At 43.1% G+C, this 21,211-nt stretch overlaps 2 protein-coding genes across 16 annotated transcripts; one reads left to right on the plus strand and one right to left on the minus strand.

Annotated features, from left to right (window-relative positions):
* Positions 1-136: 136 nt before the first annotated feature.
* On the plus strand, positions 137-17,017 carry LOC6495481 (atypical protein kinase C). 14 transcript variants are annotated; one of them, XM_032450178.2, is made up of 11 exons: positions 137-601; positions 1,230-1,523; positions 1,578-1,698; positions 11,953-12,003; positions 12,352-12,437; positions 12,500-13,456; positions 13,512-13,706; positions 13,943-14,064; positions 14,608-14,734; positions 14,790-15,057; positions 15,117-17,017. In XM_032450178.2, exons 2-9 carry the CDS (start codon positions 1,317-1,319, stop codon positions 14,693-14,695), a joined length of 1,827 nt encoding a protein of 608 aa, XP_032306069.1. In that variant the 5' UTR covers positions 137-601; positions 1,230-1,316; the 3' UTR covers positions 14,696-14,734; positions 14,790-15,057; positions 15,117-17,017. The 14 variants fall into 14 exon arrangements, with proteins under 14 accessions (XP_032306069.1, XP_032306070.1, XP_044571535.1 ...); XM_032450179.2 differs by having other exon boundaries at positions 137-469; XM_044715600.1 differs by having other exon boundaries at positions 137-385.
* LOC6495158 (fas apoptotic inhibitory molecule 1) lies at positions 16,047-19,064 on the minus strand. 2 transcript variants are annotated; one of them, XM_001958905.4, is made up of 5 exons: positions 18,465-19,064; positions 18,250-18,409; positions 18,071-18,136; positions 17,491-17,778; positions 16,047-17,379 (listed from the first exon to the last, which is right to left on the minus strand). In XM_001958905.4, the coding sequence occupies exons 2-5, from the start codon at positions 18,385-18,387 to the stop codon at positions 17,188-17,190; spliced, it is 684 nt and encodes a 227-aa protein (XP_001958941.1). In that variant the 5' UTR covers positions 18,388-18,409; positions 18,465-19,064; the 3' UTR covers positions 16,047-17,187. The 2 variants fall into 2 exon arrangements, with proteins under 2 accessions (XP_001958941.1, XP_032306076.1); XM_032450185.2 differs by having other exon boundaries at positions 18,250-19,063.
* Positions 19,065-21,211: the final 2,147 nt, after the last annotated feature.

Genomic DNA, 21,211 nt, shown 5'->3' on the forward strand with positions numbered 1-21,211 from the left:
TTGATAAATTCTTATATTAATAGATAAATAGTTATTTATTCCTAAGTTTTCAAAATAGAATCTGTAAAAATATAAGATTTTGAAAATTGATCGTATGTGCGATATTCTGGAACGATATAAAATTTACAAGCAATATCGATATCAATCTATCCAAGCTGGCAACAATCGATGTTTAGAATATCGAATTCGAACAACCCTATTTCCCTGTTACTTTAAAGAGAAATAATTCATTAAAATTATAACCAGGCCAATAATAATTAATACTTAAAGATAACCAACATCTGTACGGCCTGAGACAGAAGGGAATAGATATAGTGGAAGGAAACTAGCAACCGTCCATGCTTTTAAGACTTTTGTGATCGGCAAGGCCCACCAGGCTCTACAGGTTTAATTTTTTTAAGCCAAATGAATTGCGAGCCATAGCAATTAATTGAATTGTGTGCAAGCGAGCGAGTGCCTCGATTAAAATGTGTGTGACTTTCTAGTTGGCCGTAAATTTGTGTGTTTCGTGTTTTGTGTTTTTTATTGTCCCGTCTCTGCCCGTGTTTTGTGCGGCGTTTGTTTCGTATTTTTGTGGTTAAACAAACCCCGGCCTAGTGGCGTAAGTGTGCAAATAAAATGAAATTGTTTATATTAATTCTGGTGATAGCGGCTTTTTTTTTTAGATAAATTCGCATTTCGCCGACGGGGCGGCACAATTAGAAAATGCAAATGAGTTAAAAAAAAAAACAGGTTGTCGCACTCTAGAGCTCTCTCTTGCTCCCTCTTTCTCTCCGTCTCTGTCGCACACGGCGGTATTTGTTGCTGCAGCTGCAACAGTGTTGTTGCCACCTAGATACTTTAACAGTTAATTACGCTCAGACGGCCCAAAAGAAAAGATACTCGAAGCAAAGATGCCAACAAAGTAACAAAAGGTGGCAAGCGAATAACTAAAAATAAATCAATTTAAACAGTTGCTTTGCCTTTTGGCTTTATTTAATTTCTCTTTTGGTATGAGGGCGTTTGCATGATTCATTGGCGTTTGTTTTTCATTTCTTTGTGTTTTTATCTCCCATTTTGGTGGAAACAACAACTACCTGTGGAATGCACTCCGAAATGTCAAAGTTGACGTCGAAGAAGGCGGGATTTCAAATTCCAAGAGAGAGAAAGGGAGAAAGAGAGAGAGAGAGCAATTAAGACTAAAAAAATAGTATTTAATTAATATCTAATTTATCTAATTTTCTTTTCAGTTTTTCTGTTATCAGTTCGCGTATCTGTCTCTCTCTCTGTGTTCCGTGTCATCAAATAATAGAATAATCATTTTGAAAAGCCAGCAAATGCAGAAAATGCCCTCGCAGATCTTGAACGAAGGCAGCAGCGGCAGCTTGAACAGTGCCTCCCTAATGGCCAACAACACTCCGAACAGTATTACAGTGAAGACGGCCTACAACGGCCAGATCATAATCACCACCATCAACAAGAATATCTCGTACGAGGAGCTCTGCTATGAAATTCGTAATATTTGTCGATTTCCATCAGATCAGGTTAGTTTTCTTTCTATTTATTTATAATTTATAATTAATTAATATATTTTTTAGCCATTTACCATCAAATGGGTGGATGAGGAGAATGATCCCTGTACCATATCCACCAAAATGGAACTGGACGAAGCCATAAGGCTCTACGAAATGAACTATGACTCCCAATTGGTTATTCATGGTGAGCGCCTATCGGAAATAGTTACCTTATAAGAACTCCCTCTGTACTAGTTTAATTTTTTGTAAAGAACTTATCTAAAAAGGTCAGTTCTGTAGCCTATTATTACTTAGACCCTTATCTGATAGAACAACTATTTTATCAACAGTCTTAATGGTCAATTGGGGAGCGACTATCCTCCCACAATTATTCAAACCTCTTTCTCTGATTAAATACCTTTCAATTTATTTTGTGCTGCGACCGCAAAATATGCAATGTGAAATAAATTAGGTTGTAAGCAAGGAGGCTCCAATATTTAACCAGGCCTATAAACATTCAAGCCAGAGTCTTATTAGCTCAATAAAGTAGAGGCTGCCTGGGGGCTGGTGGCTGGTTGGCTGTCTTCCCAAAGGCAGCAGAAGCCAGCCTCTACTCGACTTAATAACATAAAATATTAATTAACTCGTACACACGAAGCTCACATGTTGGGGGAGAGGGCCAAGGGCCTGATGTCTTACGGCAATTGCCTCAAGCCGGCAACTGCTCCTGGTTTTCTTATATTTTTTTTGTTTTATTTTCCTGTGTTGACTTTTCCCCATATTTACATATAAATTCTGTTGGTTCTTGGATCTCCGGCCTCATTTATAATTCATTATAATTAAATTGTTTGCTCTGTGTGGTTTTTAAGTTTTTCTCGTTGGAAAGAGGTTTGGCCTTTTTTTGGCGCTTTAATTTTCCTGTTTTGCGGTTTTTGGGCGGCCGGCGGCCCACCCATGTGAGTTTCATGCTTAATTATGCTTGCCACAAAAACAAAAGGGTTTTATTTACCAAAATGACAAACACAAAATCCTTTCTCACACTTAATTAAAGTTTTAAGCTCAAGGGTTAACCTGAAATACACTGTTTTTTAAAGAATACTGAGATTTTTTCAAAAAATACTTCTTTTAAAATACTAAAAATATTATTTTTAATTATTTTTTAAATATTATTTCCATTTTAATTCGGAAGAAGAGTGTGTAACTTTCAAGTTATCCCCATTATCCTTGATCCTTTCATACCTGTGGTCATTCTGGTTTCTGTTTCAACGAACGTGGCTCAGAAAAAAGGGCAACTAACGGCTCAGCAGATATGATAACTGCCAGTCGCACTAAACAAAGTTGGTAGCCAGGACGAAGAGGAGGAGGAGGTGTTACAGTATCCGCTTCCCTTTTTCTGGTTGCTTTTGTTTTTGTGCTGGGGACCAAGCTTCCTGATATTGTGGCCATTTGGCTACCCGTCCCTTTCATCTGTAACTCGGATATGGGAGGCAAAAAGAAAAAAAAATAAGGAAGTATGAGGATAACATGTTGTGTTAGTTGTTGCTGTTGCTTTTTGTGTTGTTATGTGGCCACGTGTGAAAAAATGCGGCTTAAAATGTATTAAAAGCATTCTGTATGCGTGAGTGTGTGTGTGTGTGTGTGTGGGGCATTGTCAAGGTATACCGTTACACCGTTACACGCACTCCCCTGCATATGTTTGTTGGCCATAAAAGTTACTCTTTGTATTTGTATGTGTGTGTGTGTGTGGTTTTTGTTGTTGTGTTGATTAGTAAATGGCTGACATTGTGTATGTGTGTGTTTTGTGCATTTTTACAAGCCCTTGTTTTGACTCTCTATTTTTTTTTTTACTGTTATGCTCTTGGCTTACCTTCCGGCTTCATCTCCGGCCAACAATGCCTCGACTCTCCCCGCTCTTCCTTCCGCCCTTCCCGCTCTCCGCCCCTGTAAACAAAAACAAAACAAAACAAAAAAGGCCCAGGCTCTGAAAGCTACCGTTATAATTTATGCGCCTGCAATATGGCAACGCTGCCCTATTCGCTCACACAGCGAAAACTTTGTCCAGGTCCGAACAAGTTTTTGGAGCCCATAAGGTCGATACACAAGATGCCGTTACCCGAGAGGGGCTTACCCATGGCGAAAAGAGGGGAGGAGAACGGTCACAGTATGGAGAGCATTTCCCCCAGAGTCGTAACAAAAAACAGCTGAGCCGAACGTCGAGGCATTGCCATTTTGTATGAGCGAGAGGTAGATGCATAGATGGCAATGCCAAAAGCGCCGGTCTGCGGCTTTTATTTGCGCTCTCCCAAAAACGGCAATAAAGGATACTTCGTAGCCAAGGAGAGAGGTCTGCGTCACCTGACATTGAACACTCTCCTGCTTTCCCGTTCACCCACTCATCTCTCTCTCCACTCCTACCCTCTCTCGTGGTTTGTCGTCAAATTGAAATTTCCCTAGCATACTTCTCTGCATCGGTATTTCACTCGCGCGTTGGCCGCTCGCCTGTGTGGAAGTGCCGTTACGGATCTCGGGCAAAAGAAAAACAGTTAAATAAAATACTCTTCGGGCTCCAGAGTCGCGTCGCACACTCACACACACACGCACACATACTAGCACAATGTATATAATTATATATATATACTAATACATGATTTGCACAAAAATACGTATACGACACGTAGCCAACGGCATAACGAGTTTCAACGGTATTTCGATTTAAATCCAATAACGGGAAAAGAAAAAGAAAAAAAATGTAAAAATAAGCAGTGTTCGACAACATAATTTCATATAATTATAAACATTTCGGCTCGTCACTCACAGCCGTCTGCTGCTTCCCTTCGGCAGTCCCGAAAATCTCACGGAAAAAAATCAATTGCCCCCCGGGCAACATTTTTTGACTGTTTCGTTCTGTTCTGTTCTGTTCTGGTCCGCTGGAGTTGTCGTACATTCTTGATTAGTTGCTATACAATTTTATTCTCGAGGGGGACGGGACGGAACGGGACTCCATCCGAAAACGCTGAGACGAAGGATGTCTAAGGACCTCTAAGGAAGAGAATGATTAACATAAATTTGTGACTTTTGTGTGAATGGATTTGGTATTTGGCTGGTAGTGAGGTAGAAACGAAAGGATATAAGATGATTATGGACAGTGGATGAAATTAATATTGGTTTAAGTGAAATATTATAATATTATTTTAGTATTATTACTAAGTATTATAGCTTTAAAGTCTTTCATGTCATAGTTTTCATCTCATTTTAGTAAATCTTTGGAAATTCTTTTATTTAAAACTTTAATTGATGTTCAGTTAACCCCTATAGATTTCCAATTTTTTTCGTGGCCATCGTTATAGTTTTTCCTGCTGCATAATTTTCCTTTTTTTTTCTTTTTTATTTTTGTGGCTGCTGGCTGCCAGACACTGGCAAACAAAACCGCACTCTCGCACACACTGACGCGAGCGGCGAAATGAGCTGATGTTTGGGTGTATGAGTGTGTGTGCGAGTGTGTGTGTGTTGGAGAATCCCCACCCTAAACTTGACCCCAGGCATTTGCACTTCATCAAGCACTGCTTGCACTTCTGCCACCGTCTGGTTGCCAAAAACTTGCTACCCCAGAACCCCCTTCAAAATATATATATATACTAGATCCATTCTATATCCCCATATATGTAGATTTCTTTTTGGGGATGTGAGTAAGTGAGTCAGTGTGCTAGTGAGATGCTGCAGGGCGAAACAATTTCCTTTTATTCTTTTTTTGGGGAAAGCGTTTTGTTGGCCAAGCTGTCGCCCTGCCATTTAAACTTGTTTTTCTTTTCTTTTTTGGCTTTTTTGGCCCGAAGGCTTTCACTGGCACACCTGGTACACCTGGGTGGTGTGGTGTGGTGTGGAGTGGTGTGGCGCCTCCTTCACAAAAGTTAAATCAGCAAATTTCCACTTATTCTTTTTCCTGCCCAATGTTTTTTTTTTCGTTTTTTCTTTCGGAGACCCTCGGGTTCTGTTTCAGTTTTTTTTTTTTTTTAAAGGCAACCTCTGGGAGATTTGGTTCTCGTTTCAGTCACTGGCGCTGGGCCCATTATGATTGTTTGGCAAATTTTAATGATGCCATTGGGCTTAATGAAATTATTGTTAGTTCAGCAAACAAGAGACCGAGACCGAGACCGAGACTGAGACTGCGACCCTCCTTTGTGAGGCAAGTGGGGGCTTCGAAGGATGAGGTTGAAGGCTGAAATGTAAGCGGTTGAAGGTTGGTAGGCCGTGGGTAGTCCCTGAAATTGAATATGCACATGACGTACGTTTGGCTGCCTCGATTTCAGATTCCATATATATTGAATTTCTCTCTGTGTAGTGGCTTTATGATGCTCCTTGGCCTCGCATCCTTTTTCTCTCGCTTTCTGTGCGAAATTTTATAACTGTCAGGGGAGACCGGAGCGGAGCGGAAGAGCAGGTGGAACTGGCGCCGCTTGACGTCACTCGGAAAGCCAAATTGATGTTTAACTATTGATGCTTCTTGGCCAGGACTCTCAGCCTCCTCCTTCCCTTAAATGTTCAATAATTCGGGGCGTGTCGGTCTTAATATCAAAATTTGATGGCCTTCTGATGTAATCTCAGATGCTGAGGCCATAAAGTTTCTGCAGCAAGATTTCCATTGAATGGTTTTCAATGTTTATGTTTTTTTTTTAAATTATAAAATCCATTAGCCAGCCAGTTGTTATTTGCCAATTTCCCGATTATTTGTCTACGATATGCAATTCAAATAGAGACCGAACTAGGACCAGGATTGTATCCTAAAATAATATTGGGAAGGTAAACAAAACAAGGCCAGTAACTTGATTAACATTTTCATCAATTCTAAATCAGCTTTAATCTAGTTTAGTGCTGAGGAGGAGGAGGGCGCCAGGATGCCATGCTCCTATGCTCCTATGGTTGCTATCCTGCCATTCTGGACAAACAAGCTGGCAACCAATATTCATGCTCCAATTGCAGGGAAAACAATGCCGGCGGAGTGTTTATATTTAGCAAGCGCTGCAGGATGCTGTGGAGGGTAGAGGAGTGGTGGAGTGGTGGGTGGTGGCTGGTGGTTCGACTAAATTTAATTCCGAAATGCATCAGGACTCCCCCTTCCCGTTGCCATGGGAGACTCTGCTGAATCAGCAGATACCAAATAAGAGAAGAAAAAATAAAAAAAAAAAGAATGGGGAAAATGAGTGTCAAACAAAAGGATCTGCTTGCCCTGTCACGACAAGGCTCTTGTGTCGAGTGGATGCTGTCCACCTAAGGACCTTTCATCCTCCTTACAAGCAAGGACCTCCTTTTCTCCCCCTAGCTGACACTGCCGCTGATGCTTGCCACTCTTGCTACTTGTTTTCGACCCACTTCGACCCTCGTTAATCATGCGAATTATGCATGAAAGTGGAGTACTTAATTTCAATTGTCTAAACAAGCGATTTCGATGCGAGACGATGGCATGCTCTTCCGATGTGACCTACCAATACACTTGAAGAAAATTTTCTATTTACACTTGAATGCATTGGGTGGGTGGCGTGGTGGTGGTGGGCGGTTGGGCTGCCAGGATGAGCCACGGGGGGATTGCATACTTATAAGGGCGACTGAGAAAATTTCCCTGCGCGCGTCGTTCTCACCAACTTTCTCCCTTGTCGGGGGTCTCTCTTTGGTATTTCATCTCTCTCTTCCTCTCTCTCTCTCTCTAACTTGATGTCGCTACTACTGCTGCTGCTGCTGCTACTGCTCCTGCTGCTTCCTTTCACGCCTTTGACAATTTGCAGCAACTTGTGCGCTCGTTTGACTTGGGTTAAATTGTTTGTGATTGTCGCAGCCCGGAGTCTCTCTGTCTCTGTGTCTGTGTGTGTGTGTGTGTCTCTGCCATTTGTCTCTGCTTTTTGTCCCTGTGTGTGCCGTCTCCTGACAGAGTTGTCAGCTGTTCCGCCTGCATTTCTCTCGCTTTCCTCCTCCGGCTTCTCCGGTTCTCTCGCCCCGGCCCATTATTACACAATTTATATTTTTTTAGGTGTGGTTTCTGCGGCGTCTGCAACCGGCCACGCCCATAGCAATCTGCCGCCCATCGCCTATAGCCCACCATGTCCTCGCAACTACTGTTAGCGTGTGTGGGTGTGTGAGTGTGTGATTTTTTTTAATCAATCATTATAAACTGCGAGATCAGCGAAGCGGCGGCGGGGGCGGGAAAAGTCGTTTGGCTTTGAAACTTTGCATTGCATACTTTTGCGGGCGGGACGGCCTGCGGTGCTTTCGCCATGTAACTGTAATTGCAACTGGGACCTTGTTCCGCTTTGCTTCGTCCTTTCTCTCCCACTCTCTCTCCCCCTTTTTTTATCCGCTCCATTGGTGGAAGTTAGGGAGGCGACACAGTGGCATGAAGTCTCCATGTGGCAAGTTGGCCAATGGCAGCGGGAAAAAAAGGATTTTTTTTTATAAAATTTGTATTATAATTAAGAGAGTATTATCTTAAGCTTCTAGCAGAGACCTTGCAACTTGCCACATAAGCCTAATATTCCACCAAAAACCCGCTTCTTAGCCCCACGGTACTTGCAACAGTCTGTGCCCCTGCGGTGACTGTGTCAGCTTATGCAAATTTTGTGAAAAACTATTCGTAGAAAGCAAGTCAAGTGCAACACAACGGCAGCAACAAGAAACAATCACAAACTCTTAACCAAATCAACAAAACCGAAACCGAAAGCGAAAGTAAATCGATTCCCGACTCGTCGCGAAGTTAAAGTTCTAAAAAAAAAAAAAGAAATAAATTAAAAATGGCTTGGGGCTATTGGTCCGCCACCACAGTGGATCGCGGTCGATCGCCGCGACGACTGACCCAGTGCGCCCCGCTGCCGGTCAACATCGTGCAACAGGAGGAGGAGGAGGAGCAGCCGTGCCTGCCACAAAAACAGCAGCAACAGCAATCCCAACAGCAGCAACAACAGTCGCAAACCTGCCCCAGTACTCCGTCGGCCAATCAGCAGGGCAGCGGCAATCTCTGCTATAGCCCCACATGTCGGTCACGTTGCTCGAGTCCTTGTCCAGGATCACCGTGTGGCTCCATAACGCCGCCGCCCCCGCCGCTGCTCACGTCGTCGCAGCAGCACCTCCACTCGAACAAGAACTGCCCGGCCGCCCAGCAGCTAATGACTCACCTGGACTACGCGGCCAGGAGACAATCTTTGGATCAACTGGACAGTCCACAGGTATATTGGGAATCCTTTCCGCCAACAACTCTGCTTGAAGTTTATGATTCCTTTGGCCTGAACTTTAAGCAGAGTTTGGCCAAGAGATCCTTTGAAGAACTCCTTTTATTCTGACCCGATTCTTTATCCTCCCCCACCTCCTCCAGTCCAAGTACTTCGATATACAGGCCAACCAGCTGTCGGACATCATGTGCCGCGGAGCGGTGGTCAGCTCCATCCAATCGGCCAACAACACCCTCACCAGAGGCGTCTCCCTGCACAGCCGGAGTGGCAGCGCCCACGGCAGTCACCATGGCAGCCATCACAGTCACAGCCACCATGGCAGCGCCCATGGTTCGCTGGGCTGCCTCCAGGGCGGAGTGGGCGTGGCCACGGGCAGCACAGGCAGCATCGGGATGATGTCCGCCGGGCCCATCGATACCGGGGACTACGATGTTCCACATCCGCATCCGTACACGCATCACTACATGCAGACCACGGCCTCGGTGACGCCGCCCCACTCGACCCTGAGTCGGCCGGGATCGGCGGGTGCCGTGTGCCAGGGCCATGACTCCGGATCAGATTCTAGCCAAGGATGCGGCGGATCCATAATGGGTGGCATGCTGGTAATGGGTCATCCGGGCCATATGGGCAGCTTGGGCCACCACAGCGCCGGCAGCGGCTCGCTGGGCAGGTGCTCGAGTCGGTGTCACAACACCAACACCACAACGACTGATGACTCCGGCGGTGGCAGCAGCGGAGGCGGCGGCGGTGGAGGAGGCATGGGCACAGGCGGCGGCAGTGCCTCCATGGCGGTGGGCATGCCGGGCATGCTGATGGACTACCACCACAGCCATCACAGCGGCAGTGCCGGGAGCGGCCTCAACGGATGCGGAGGCGGTGGCAGCATCGCCGGCGGCAGTATTGGCGGAAGGAGCAGTGTCCTGGGCACCATCCACAACGGGCATGGCCATCATCATCAGCAGTACCATCACGAGTGCATCCACTATGAACGACTGCCCATTCCCGTGCCCATACCCACGGTGCCAATGGGCGTGGCACCGCCCCCCCAGCAACAGCAGCAGCAGCAGCAGATGTCGCAGCACCAGCTGCAGTCGGAGGAGGAAATAGAGCCGGCCTATGCGACAGGTAATTGGACATACTGGACTCTTTTGGACACAATCTGATCTAATTATCTTAATTTATAGTTTAAAGTGTTCTGTTAACATTTAAGTTTTAGTTTTTATTTAAAAAACAGTTGTGATATTAGAAGGTTAAGTTGTTCTTCTTAAGTTTGAAACTCAATTTAGACATAAATCGTGAGAATCTCCCGCATTGGCGGGCCATAAATAATCGCTTATCCGTATTTATTATTTGCAATAAATTATTGATTTTCCTCCGCATGCCGTGTACTTAATTTTTATGGAATTGCCAGCCCCCGATCTTATCGGCGAAGCCATTCGACGCGCTCTCACTTGGCTTGCTGGCTTTCTGGCTTGCTCCAATTAGAGGACGGCGGCGGTGACAATTCAATCGGCCACTTGAGGCTCTTGCCGTTCTGTTTCGCACTCGATTTTATTGTTCTTTTGTTGTGCTTTTCGGTTCTTCTTCTCAGTTTCTTTTCTGTCTTGTTTTTTGCTTACAATTCTATGCCAAAACATACACTCTACGGGCTACGGGCTACGGTCTTCGGTCTCTGGTCTCAGTTCTTAGTTGAAAGTCGCGCGGTGACGACGCTCCGTGCGTTCCTTCGAGTCGAAGCGTTTCTTCGAACTGGGCTCTAGTGACCTCTGAACTAACCACACACACACCCACCACCCAAGACCAAGACACAGATAACATCAGAATGATCATCTGGAGCGGCTTCTGTGAGGCAGCCCAAATCTATAGCACTCAGACGGCCACTTTTATGACCGGGGGTCCCTCGTGTTAGTATTGCCTCCCAGAGAGTGGGAAGGTTAATCTCGATGGCTAACTGAAAGTGTCAATTAATCAATGAGGATATAGATACATCTCTTTATATAAGATACATTACATTATGTACTTCTTAGATCAGTGTTCTTCATAGACCCTTAAAAAGAAGTGAAGAAAGAGCTCTTAAACTATTTCTTTATAAAACACTATATCATTAAGTAATAGAACATCTTATCCCCTTAAAACATATGTAATATTTGACTTCCGTGTAGTTAAGCGACCTTCAGACCACTAAAGCTTTATGACTAATATTGCAATCGCTATTCATACTCGCGGTTAGCCATACCCCTGGGTTAAGTGTATTTCCCCACCATCCTAGTCCTAGTCACTCTATAAATTCTGCTGGCCTTATCACAGCCCGGGGCGAGGCATTTACTGCCAAACAAAAAGAATAAACTGAAAATAAGGCAATAACAAGAGCGCAGTCCAAACAAACAGTGTCGAGTCTCTATCTCTATCGCATTTGATAAGCAAACGCTCTCGGTGGGGAATCGCAATATTTATAAACTGATACTACAATATTGTAGAAAAATGAAACCGAAAAAATTCTAGGTCATTGCAAGGCGTGAGGCAATATTTGAGTATCGGTGGTATCTATCACTAGGTTCTGGTAACCTTGGCCAGAGACAGAGGCAGAGACTGGAACTGGGAAGTATTGAACTCTAGAACCTCCTCCTGGGTAGCCCAACCCGACTCTTTTAATTCAATTATGAATGAACGATGAGCGATGAGCAGCGGTCGAATGAATACATATCTGATAGCTGAACAATTGGAACCAATTGATGGTCTCCCTCCCGGAAAGGCCTAATTAACATTACTTGGAATTCTTGGAACTGGAATAAAAAAAAAAAAGAGGAAAATCTCCTCCTCGCTCTCACCCAACTAAGCCAACTATCTCCACCCCATCTCCGGTATCTCCGGAGTCCGAACTCCGTTTTTGGTGTATCTCTCCGGCAGGGGCACTCTTTCATTATTTTCTCTACATGGTGCGTGGCGGGCGGGCCAGAGATAAGGTCCGAGATATAGACTGCCACCGTATGGGCTGGCTCAGTCGAGTTGTGGGTGCTGGCGTGCTAACACACTTCATGTGGCTGGGCAAGAATCCGTTTATAAGTAATACCAGACTACCAGCGAAATCCCATTAGGTTGATAAGCAAACCGACCCGCGGCAGGGAATCAGATTTACCCGATGGGCAAGTTGGCCTGCCGTAAGCATGTCCTTCAATTACCACAAATAAGATTGAAACTTTTCTTAAAAACCGTATAACCAAGTGGCTTTTTGTTCTATTTTCTTTCAGTATTCCCCAATGTTCCTCAAGCGCCGGGATTGTCCTGCGATGGCGAAGATCGTAAGTATTCATATATGAGCTCTAGGAACTCCTCTAATCTTTTATAAACAAGCGTGCAGTTTTCCTATAGAGGTGTATATGGAAACAATTAGCAAATGATAAGCCCTCTCGATGATTCAATATTCAATACTGATTCATGAAACTCGTTTACTCGGGACATCATACTGATAATTATATAAAACTTTGAGCTCCATAAACAACATTTCAGTTCAGTGAATAGATCAGAGCTATAGAGATCCTTGAAACATGATGTTTCATCAGTTTATACTCCCCAAATCAAGTGGAATATGTACTAATAATATATCTTCTATTTAAAGTCATAAACTAAAAGAAATATTCACTTTTCAGGCAGCATCTATCGGCGTGGTGCTCGACGCTGGCGCAAGCTATATCGCGTCAATGGACACATCTTCCAGGCCAAGCGTTTCAATCGGGTAAGTTCGTAATCCTCCCAAGAATCATTCCCCCATCTAATAACACTTTCCACCCCCAATAGCGTGCTTTCTGTGCCTACTGCCAGGATAGGATCTGGGGCCTGGGCCGTCAGGGTTTCAAGTGCATCCAGTGCAAGCTGCTGGTGCACAAGAAGTGCCATAAGCTGGTGCAGAAGCACTGCACGGATCAGCCGGAGCCGTTGGTCAAGGAGCGGGCCGAGGAGTCAAGTGATCCGATGCCAGTGCCCCTGCCACCGTTGCCCTACGAGGCGATGGGTGGCGGAGCGGATGCCTGCGAGACGCACGATCATGCGCACATTGTGGCGCCACCGCCACCAGAAGATCCTCTCGAACCGGGCACCCAGCGCCAGTACTCGCTCAACGACTTTGAGCTAATACGGGTGATCGGACGCGGCAGCTATGCCAAGGTGCTGATGGTGGAACTGCGACGCACTCGCCGCATCTACGCCATGAAGGTGATCAAGAAGGCCCTGGTCACCGACGACGAGGACATCGACTGGGTGCAGACGGAGAAGCATGTGTTCGAGACGGCCTCGAACCATCCGTTCCTGGTGGGACTGCACTCGTGCTTCCAGACGCCGTCGCGTCTCTTCTTCGTCATCGAGTTTGTGCGCGGTGGCGACTTGATGTACCACATGCAACGGCAACGGCGGCTGCCCGAGGAGCACGCCCGCTTCTATGCCGCGGAGATCAGTCTGGCGCTTAACTTCCTCCACGAGAAGGGCATCATCTATCGAGATCTGAAGCTAGACAACGTTTTGCTCGACCACGAGGGCCACATCAAGCTAACCGATTATGGCATGTGTAAGGAGGGCATCCGATCCGGGGACACAACGTCCACCTTCTGTGGCACACCCAACTACATTGCCCCAGAGATTCTGAGGGGCGAGGACTATGGCTTCTCGGTGGACTGGTGGGCACTGGGTGTCCTGCTCTACGAGATGTTGGCCGGACGCAGTCCCTTCGACTTGGCAGGAGCCTCTGAGAATCCAGATCAGGTTAGATGACTCTTTTTATGAGAAAAGGTTATATTTTAAATACTTTTCTTTTTAGAACACTGAGGACTACTTGTTCCAAGTCATCCTGGAGAAGACCATTCGTATTCCACGGTCGTTGAGTGTGCGAGCTGCTTCGGTCCTAAAAGGTTTCCTCAACAAGAATCCCGCTGATCGCTTGGGCTGCCATCGGGAGTCCGCCTTCATGGATATTGTCAGCCATCCGTTCTTCAAGAACATGGATTGGGAATTGGTGAGTCCTTCGAGGGCGATGTCCTTTAAGTTTTGTCTGTGTGTCCTGGTGCTTATGTTTGTGATGATGATATGGGGGGTAGAGTTTGTGATACAGGTTATTAGATAAAAGAACAAGTTCCGTAGGTCAGTTTTCAAATGAAATCATTACAAATAGTTGTCGTCTTATCAGAGATATTAATGATGTAAACGAGCAATTTGTTTATTTATTATCGCGTATACCGTTCGGTGTTAAAGATAGCACAAAAGGAGGTGCAACCGCCTTATATACCCAGCCTAGACACTGGCGACCCCTATATGACAACCAACTTCGATGTACAATTTACCCAAGAACCCGCTGAACTAACGCCCGATGATCCGTAAGTCTTAACAGAAATCGATGGCAAGTTGTGTTAGTTGTTTTGATTCCCTGCATGATTAAGAACCCTTTCGAACTAAATAAGATCCAGAGCAGCGACAGGTAATTGTGTTCATTAAGACCCCTCCATTGCCCCCCACTTTCTGTCTTTAAGCTAAAATCGTTTTTCCCCCAAAAACAAAAAAATGAATTCTATCATCGTCATAATCATCATGCCTCAAGCCACACCGACATGAACGACTAAATCAAAATCTGTTTTATGTTTGCCAATTGGCCGAGAGTTTATCCTAATCGTTTATGATTTTCTACTATCCTCATGTACCACCAAAAATCATGCAGCTTGAGCGCAAACAGGTCACGCCACCATTCAAGCCACGTTTAGACTCAGATCGCGACCTGGCCAATTTCCCGCCCGAGTTCACCGGCGAGGCCGTACAGTTGACACCGGATGACGAGTAAGTTCTAAACTGGATATTTTTCACTCTTCTTAAGCTATTCTCTCTTACATAATATAACTAATATTATTTATTTATCCCCCATTTAGTCACGTTATTGATAATATCGATCAGTCCGAGTTCGAGGGCTTTGAGTATGTGAACCCCTTGCTGATGTCCTTGGAGGATTGCGTCTGACACCACGAAATGTGCGACTTACATCCGTACAATATGCGGGTAACTAACTGAAACTTTACTCTTTTATAACTTTAATAAAAAATGTATATTTCAGCTCTATGGCGAGGATTCCAGTGATTATGATTCCGTGGCTGATGATCTCAGTCTCCTGCATTTGAATAGCGCAGCAGTGGCTGGAGGATCTGTCAATAGCAATAACAATCTCAGCCAGCAGCAGCATTATCGTCAGCAACAGCAATACCTTCCCCATTCATCATACTCTCAGCAACAGCAACAGCAACAGCAACAGCTACAACATCAGCAACAGCAACATCAGCAACAGCAACATCAACAGCAACAGCAGCCACAACTCCATCATAATGGTAATAATAATATTCAAAATAATCAAATGCAAGTAAATAATAACAAAAGTCTACTGCAGCACATGTTTTGCCTTCCATTGAACTAATTAAAATAACGAATTAGAAAACAAGCAACAACAGCAATGAGCAACACAGCAATGAGCCACAAGTAGCAGAGCAACAAGAAAGTTAATATGATTAAAAAAAAAGAGAACAGATTCAAAACAATCTATATATATATATATATAATCCTCTCTACCAACTGATGCAAAACTCAATTTATTAAAAGATCTGTCACAAGTTGCGAGTATTACACTAAAAAAGGCATAAAGCAAAACGATTACTTTACTATTTAAGCACCTAGGCAGCAAGAATGCAAGAATGCAAGCTAAAGAAACCATTTCATAACTCAATGCAAGACTCTTTCACCGAAAAGACAACCTTTTTAAGCTAACCATATGTGCATCAAAAAAAAATATGAATATAATTTTTAAAAACTTGACACTAAAAAATACATACATTTCAAACACTTAATTTTACTAGCCAGAATACGAGAGGAGGAGAGGAGAATATGGATGTGGAGTATATAGTATATTTCAAAATGAATCAATCTATAATATCTAAGCATATATAAATCTAATGTAAAATGTGTGTGTGTTAGAATTAGAGAGCAAAGCATGGTTTTTAAAGGCGGCAGATATACAACATATATGTTTGTGTGCTGTAAACAGAAAATAGTTAAACTAAACTAACAAAAAAAAAAAACAAAGTACTACACATTGTAATTCCGAAATTCTAATTTTTACAAGATATAGGAGAGCAGCTAACCAATTTCTGGAAAAAAAACTCTATTCTCTTACAATACGAACAAAAACCCCATATTTATTTATTGTATCCTTTTTTGTATTATTTATTAAAAAAAAAAAAAAACGAAAAGAAACAAACAAAACAAACACAATCCGTCTACTGGCAATATATATATGTATTTTTTTGTTAAGTATTAATGAAACTATTGTTTTTTTAATGCATTCCGCTGTACTTACAACAACAAACGTATATTTATATATTTTTGTTAATTTATTGAGGCACATCTAAGGCCATCTCAAGCGTAAGGAATATAAAATATATTTACAATTTTTTAAGTGATGCTAACTTTGGTCAAAAAGTAAATCAAAATGCTAATCCTTTTGGTTACATCTTTTTGTGTACACGGCGTACAATTTTAACAAAATCTTTAAATATAAAATATAAACGTTACAAATTGTATATTATGTTTTTTTTATAATCCACATACAAAAATATTGTGAAATTTATGCAAAATTAGTGATCATAAAAGAAAGTAATATCATTGTGTTGCAAAATAAGATATTGTGTTTTTAATTGACTTTAAACTTAAAAAGAAAAACTTAAATTAAATTTAAATTTGATGAAAAATGTTACTTGTTAATGTATGAAAAGCAAACGAAAAACAAAAACATAAGAATTATGCGAATGTTGTTATATTTCCAAATACAACGCAATCTAAAAAAAAAAGAGGTAATAACGATCAAACCAAGTTTTTGATTCAAGAAACAAAAAATAGTAAGCAATCAGCAATGAAACACTAAATCAATTTAAAATTGCACTTAACGATTACCGAGTTATAGACACGATAACCCGAATCTAACCCGGTCTATCCATTAGCCTTTCCATTAGTTCTATTGTTGTGTTTGATAACCATGTTCTACCAACTATGTTTAATTAGAAAATAATGATTTTATTATCACCGTATTATATACACACGTATTTGTATTTTCTTCAACCGATAATTGCGACTCATTTTATATACTGGACGCACTTTTTGGCATTAACCTTACAGATACAGATACAGATTCAGATACAGATGATAGCAAAATGTCAAAAATGAAATTGAAAACGCAATCAGTACTGGCGTTACAATTATGCATATAAACGGAAAACGAATAAAGTATTGTATAAGAAATGAAATTCTCTTTTTATTTACAAATTCCACCACAGAAAAACGTAATTTCTTAAAATGTTTCAAACTTTTATTAACAATTCTAAGTGGGGAAGGGATGGATGGGCCAAAGGCGAGGGCAAGGGAGAAAAAATTCAACAAATGCAAAACGCTATCCTATCGGTTGAGTGCCCTCAGTTGGCCTGTAATATGGAGACCGGCTCTTGCATAATCTCCTGAATCTTCGCCTCCGGAACCGCCACACCATTGGCCAGCAGAGTGTGAACGATGCCGTCGTGTTTATTGCCACTTGAGCGTGCCTGGAGGACGAACTCGGTGTCCTGCAGCAGGAACTTGGTGTCAGTGCCGCCATGAACGAAAGCCGACTGCGAAAAGACCGGAGGGAGGTCATAAAATTAGTGCATGGAAAATTATTCCCCCCCTCGTTTAAGGAAACATTTTAGATTTATAAACATTATAATCCCATCTCTTTTTACCTCCTCAGTTCGCAGCTCATCGTTCACATAGAGACTCAACGTGTCCAACTTAAGCATTATCCTGTATTCCTGCGACGTTTCGGCGGCTGAATCCTGGGTGTATAGCCATAACCGATACTGCCGCGTCATTTCCTCGGTGTATTGGTCATGGGACTTGCCATCGATGTAGAGGGAGTACTCGTATTTGAAGCCAGGCGCCGGATCCACCCGTATGATGCAGCGGATTTGATCAATGTGGAACGTGTCCTCGCCAACCAGCTTGAACATCCAGTCGCGACGCAGCACCTCCTGTACAGTCATACACCATAACATAGTAGTTATTCAATTATAATTAACTAAAGGACGACCGTTTTATGATACACATTTAATTATTTGACAAAGATAAGAGCCCGCGGGGGACTAGCTGCTGGCTTCCCCGCCGTAATTCACTTTCAAAAAGTGCACATACTAGCTCGCCTCGTAATTAAGTTCGCTTCCACAATGCAAATACTTGAAACCAAAACCAAGCCAGGCAGTCAGCCCATCCAACCAACCAGCCCATCCTGCCACCCCAGCCACGGAATAGCTGGGAAAAACTTACTCGTCCATTGACCCAAATCATGCGCCGCCCACTGGTTGTGCCATGTTCCAGCTCGATGCGGTACATCTAAGCAAAAAGAAAAAAAATAAAATGAAAACGGGGGAACAATTATCGCTATTTTCCATCAATTTTAAGTTGCGGTTTCTGGGGAAAATGGAGGAGTTCACATATGCCAGTACCTTGCCGTTGATGGGGACACACCATTGGGCCACTATGTTCTGCTTGTTGTAGCGCTGGTCCTCCGGAATATGATCCTGGGTCATGATTGGCTCCGTCGATAGATTTTCCAAACGTAGGGTGGGCGACAGAAAGGACATATGTCTCAGGACTCGGTTAGACCTTAGCCCCCAATAAGCCAATCAATAAATCCTATTAATATTTATAAAGTAATCACCTTTAAAGTGCAACCCTCGGTAAAGGGTATATACCCCAAACTAAACCCCCAAAAAAAAAGGAATTGAAGTATGTTCTATATTCTTGGAGTTCAAGGAACTTTGATTCGAGTTCTCGTCTCTCGTCTTGTGTAATCTTCAGATCTAGCTTAAATGCACTTTGAACCAGCTATTAGGCTAGAATTTATTCCGTTTCCCCGTTTGCCGAGTTGCCGGGCGGCGACAAAACCGCAAGAACGAACCGCACGTTGTTAGCACCAATGGCATACTAAACAACACACAATAAAAGCCAAAGGAGAAACTGAAGAAAAACTAGTTGGCCTGGCTGGATGGCTGGCTGGCTGACTGCCTGGCTGGCTGGGTGCCTTTTGGCCCGTCAGCCCGTTGGCCCATTGGCTCTCTGGCTGTGGCTCTGGCTCAGGCTTTAGCTTTGGCTATGGCTCTGCTTTTGGCCGAGTCGCGGTCGTTTGGGTCGGTCTGCCAAAGTGAAGGCAAAGTGCAGAGCAACTACGCCGCATGGCGCCAAAACAGAGTTGATTTGTTTCCACTAGCGGTGCGTATGTGTGTGTAAGTGCGGATATGGGGACAGTAATAACTCCTTTGGAAGGTAGATTCAAAAAAGAAGATAACGGAAGGCTTCTAAGCTTTTGTTTTGTTTAGGTTTTCTTACTTATTACTCATACGCACTGTTGTCATGCCATAAATATATATTTTAGAGCTCTGTTTTCTTAAATATAACTAGTATACAGACTGAAAAAATATTAGTTTACAACAGAAATGAGTAAAAATTAAATATAATTAAGCTTTAAAGTAAGATCTTTAGGTTCTCTGATAACTAAAAATTCATATTACTCATACGCCACGTTGCCAATAACTTTTATTTTAAAGACTAAAAAACTAAAAAAAAAAAAAAATATTAAAATGACTAATATAAAATTTATCACAAAAAATTAATTAAAAATCAAACAAACATCTTAAGGATAGGCCTCAAAAATATAACTCATACGCACTGTGGCCTCTTTTTTTGGCTTTAGAAGTTGAATAGCCTTGCTTTTTGGCGATGACTTCAACAAGGCTACAATCTCTTGACTGTTGACTATTATTTCCCTCTTATTGAATGCTCACTGTATCCACTTCCCGATACACCACCGAGTAGTTTGTCGTCGCTCGCATAAAAATAAACTTTTGCCCCGCCAAGTATGCAATTGTTTTTGCATTGCAATTGCCCTCCCCCGCCCCGCCCTGCCGTGCCATGCCATTCCTTTGAGCCTGCCACATTCGCCTGCCGGCCTCCAATTGAGCGTAAGCCAAACAATATTCGTGCATACATATTTTATTCTGGATGACAATTATATGGCCCATGGGGATAAGACTTGCGCTGCCAGCACACTCAACTGTATAATGCCCCTTGCCAGTTGCCACTTGCCTCTTGCCACATGGGCAATCGGCGCAAATTTGTCGCATTTTGTTTTGTTGTCATGTTTATGGCGCAACATTTTCTGGCCATAAATACACGCCGAAAATGCTAATGACCAATTGGGTGGGCTTTGGGGTGTACATTTCTTGGCTTGGCCGGCATATGGGCCAGCAAGAAGAAAAAAAACCAGGGAAAAGAAGACGTGAAGACTTCCCGCCTCCGGGTGGTATTTCAATCGACCAGAAGCGATATTGATAAATGTATTTGGGCCAGATTGGATAAGGAGTCGACACCGAAACGGGCACATCATATGTCAAATCGAGTTCCTCAGGACTTTGGGCCATAAAGCCTTGCTTTTGCCAACCCACAGTAGGATGGGCCTGACGGAATGGGTAGTAGGTTGGATGGATGGATGGAATGGGTGGGTGGGTTAAGAAAAACATATGCCATCGTCCCATCAGAGTTCCAACACGCGAAGGTCACTGGCAAAGCGCCGTTTGAAGTCGCTTACAGTTTTAGTTGATGTTGACGCTATCAAAGGGGGTTGGGGGTGGAGAGTCAGTGGTATCTTATGTCAGTGTATTGGTGTGTAAAAAGAAAATAGTCACCCATACATCCACCCACCCACTCACACACACACACACACACAAAGACACTGAGATAACGAAACATTTGACAAGGACAAGGGTGCCTGCCACCCGTGAACTCCCCCCCTTCCTCTCCCCAGAGCACGAAGTGTCAGTGTGTTGGTGTAATTATTAGTGCCGTACAAAATAAATATGTATGTATGCATACAAACATCCTTTTTTTTTACGCTCACCCAGTGGCGCGTCCTTTAGCTTAAGCACCGTGGGAGTTTTGTCAGTAAAAGTGTCTTTTTAATAATTACAATAATTAGAAGACCACTAGTCGTATACGTGATCTACCAGAAATTGCCATAAAAGTTTCTGAAGCTCCTTATATCCTTATCACTGACTTGCACCATGTCGCAGTTGTTGAGATTTTTATTTTGATTTAATCTTCAACCAAACAACAGTCTTGGATAATTAAAAACAATAAAATTAATTATAGTAATATAAGTACCAAGGTCTGCAGTTGCAATAATTTAAATGAAAATTTCAAAAAAAAGGTAGTGCCTGATACCTTCCTTGTATCCTTCAATTCGCTGAGTTTGCGTGACGCCTCACAAAGTTCCATTAATACCGCCATTATACCCCATTGTCCTCGGTTGCGCTTTCCACGTTGCCTACTTTCCAGTTGAATTTATGAACCATTCTCCAGCCCCCTGGTTGGTTGTGTGTACACTTTTTTATGCAAATATATGGCCAAAAG

The sequence above is a fragment of the Drosophila ananassae genome, chromosome 3L (genome assembly GCF_017639315.1).
Source record: "Drosophila ananassae strain 14024-0371.13 chromosome 3L, ASM1763931v2, whole genome shotgun sequence".
NCBI lineage: Eukaryota > Metazoa > Arthropoda > Insecta > Diptera > Drosophilidae > Drosophila > Drosophila ananassae.

What these genes read in the sequence shown, in the direction of transcription:
- LOC6495158 (XM_001958905.4), bottom strand. Translation starts at nt 18,387, where the DNA reads ATGTCCTTTCTGTCGCCCACCCTACGTTTGGAAAATCTATCGACGGAG. An exon ending in TGATTTGGGTCAATGGACGA is followed by an intron (nt 17,779 to 18,070) that starts GTAAGTTTTTCC and finishes ATGACTGTACAG; the next exon opens with GAGGTGCTGCGTCGCGACTG. An exon ending in ATGAGCTGCGAACTGAGGAG is followed by an intron (nt 17,380 to 17,490) that starts GTAAAAAGAGAT and finishes GTCTTTTCGCAG; the next exon opens with TCGGCTTTCGTTCATGGCGG.
- LOC6495481 (XM_032450176.2), top strand. Translation starts at nt 8,270, where the DNA reads ATGGCTTGGGGCTATTGGTCCGCCACCACAGTGGATCGCGGTCGATCG. An exon ending in AGAGCCGGCCTATGCGACAG is followed by an intron (nt 9,830 to 11,952) that starts GTAATTGGACAT and finishes ATTTTCTTTCAG; the next exon opens with TATTCCCCAATGTTCCTCAA. An exon ending in AGGCCAAGCGTTTCAATCGG is followed by an intron (nt 12,438 to 12,499) that starts GTAAGTTCGTAA and finishes CACCCCCAATAG; the next exon opens with CGTGCTTTCTGTGCCTACTG.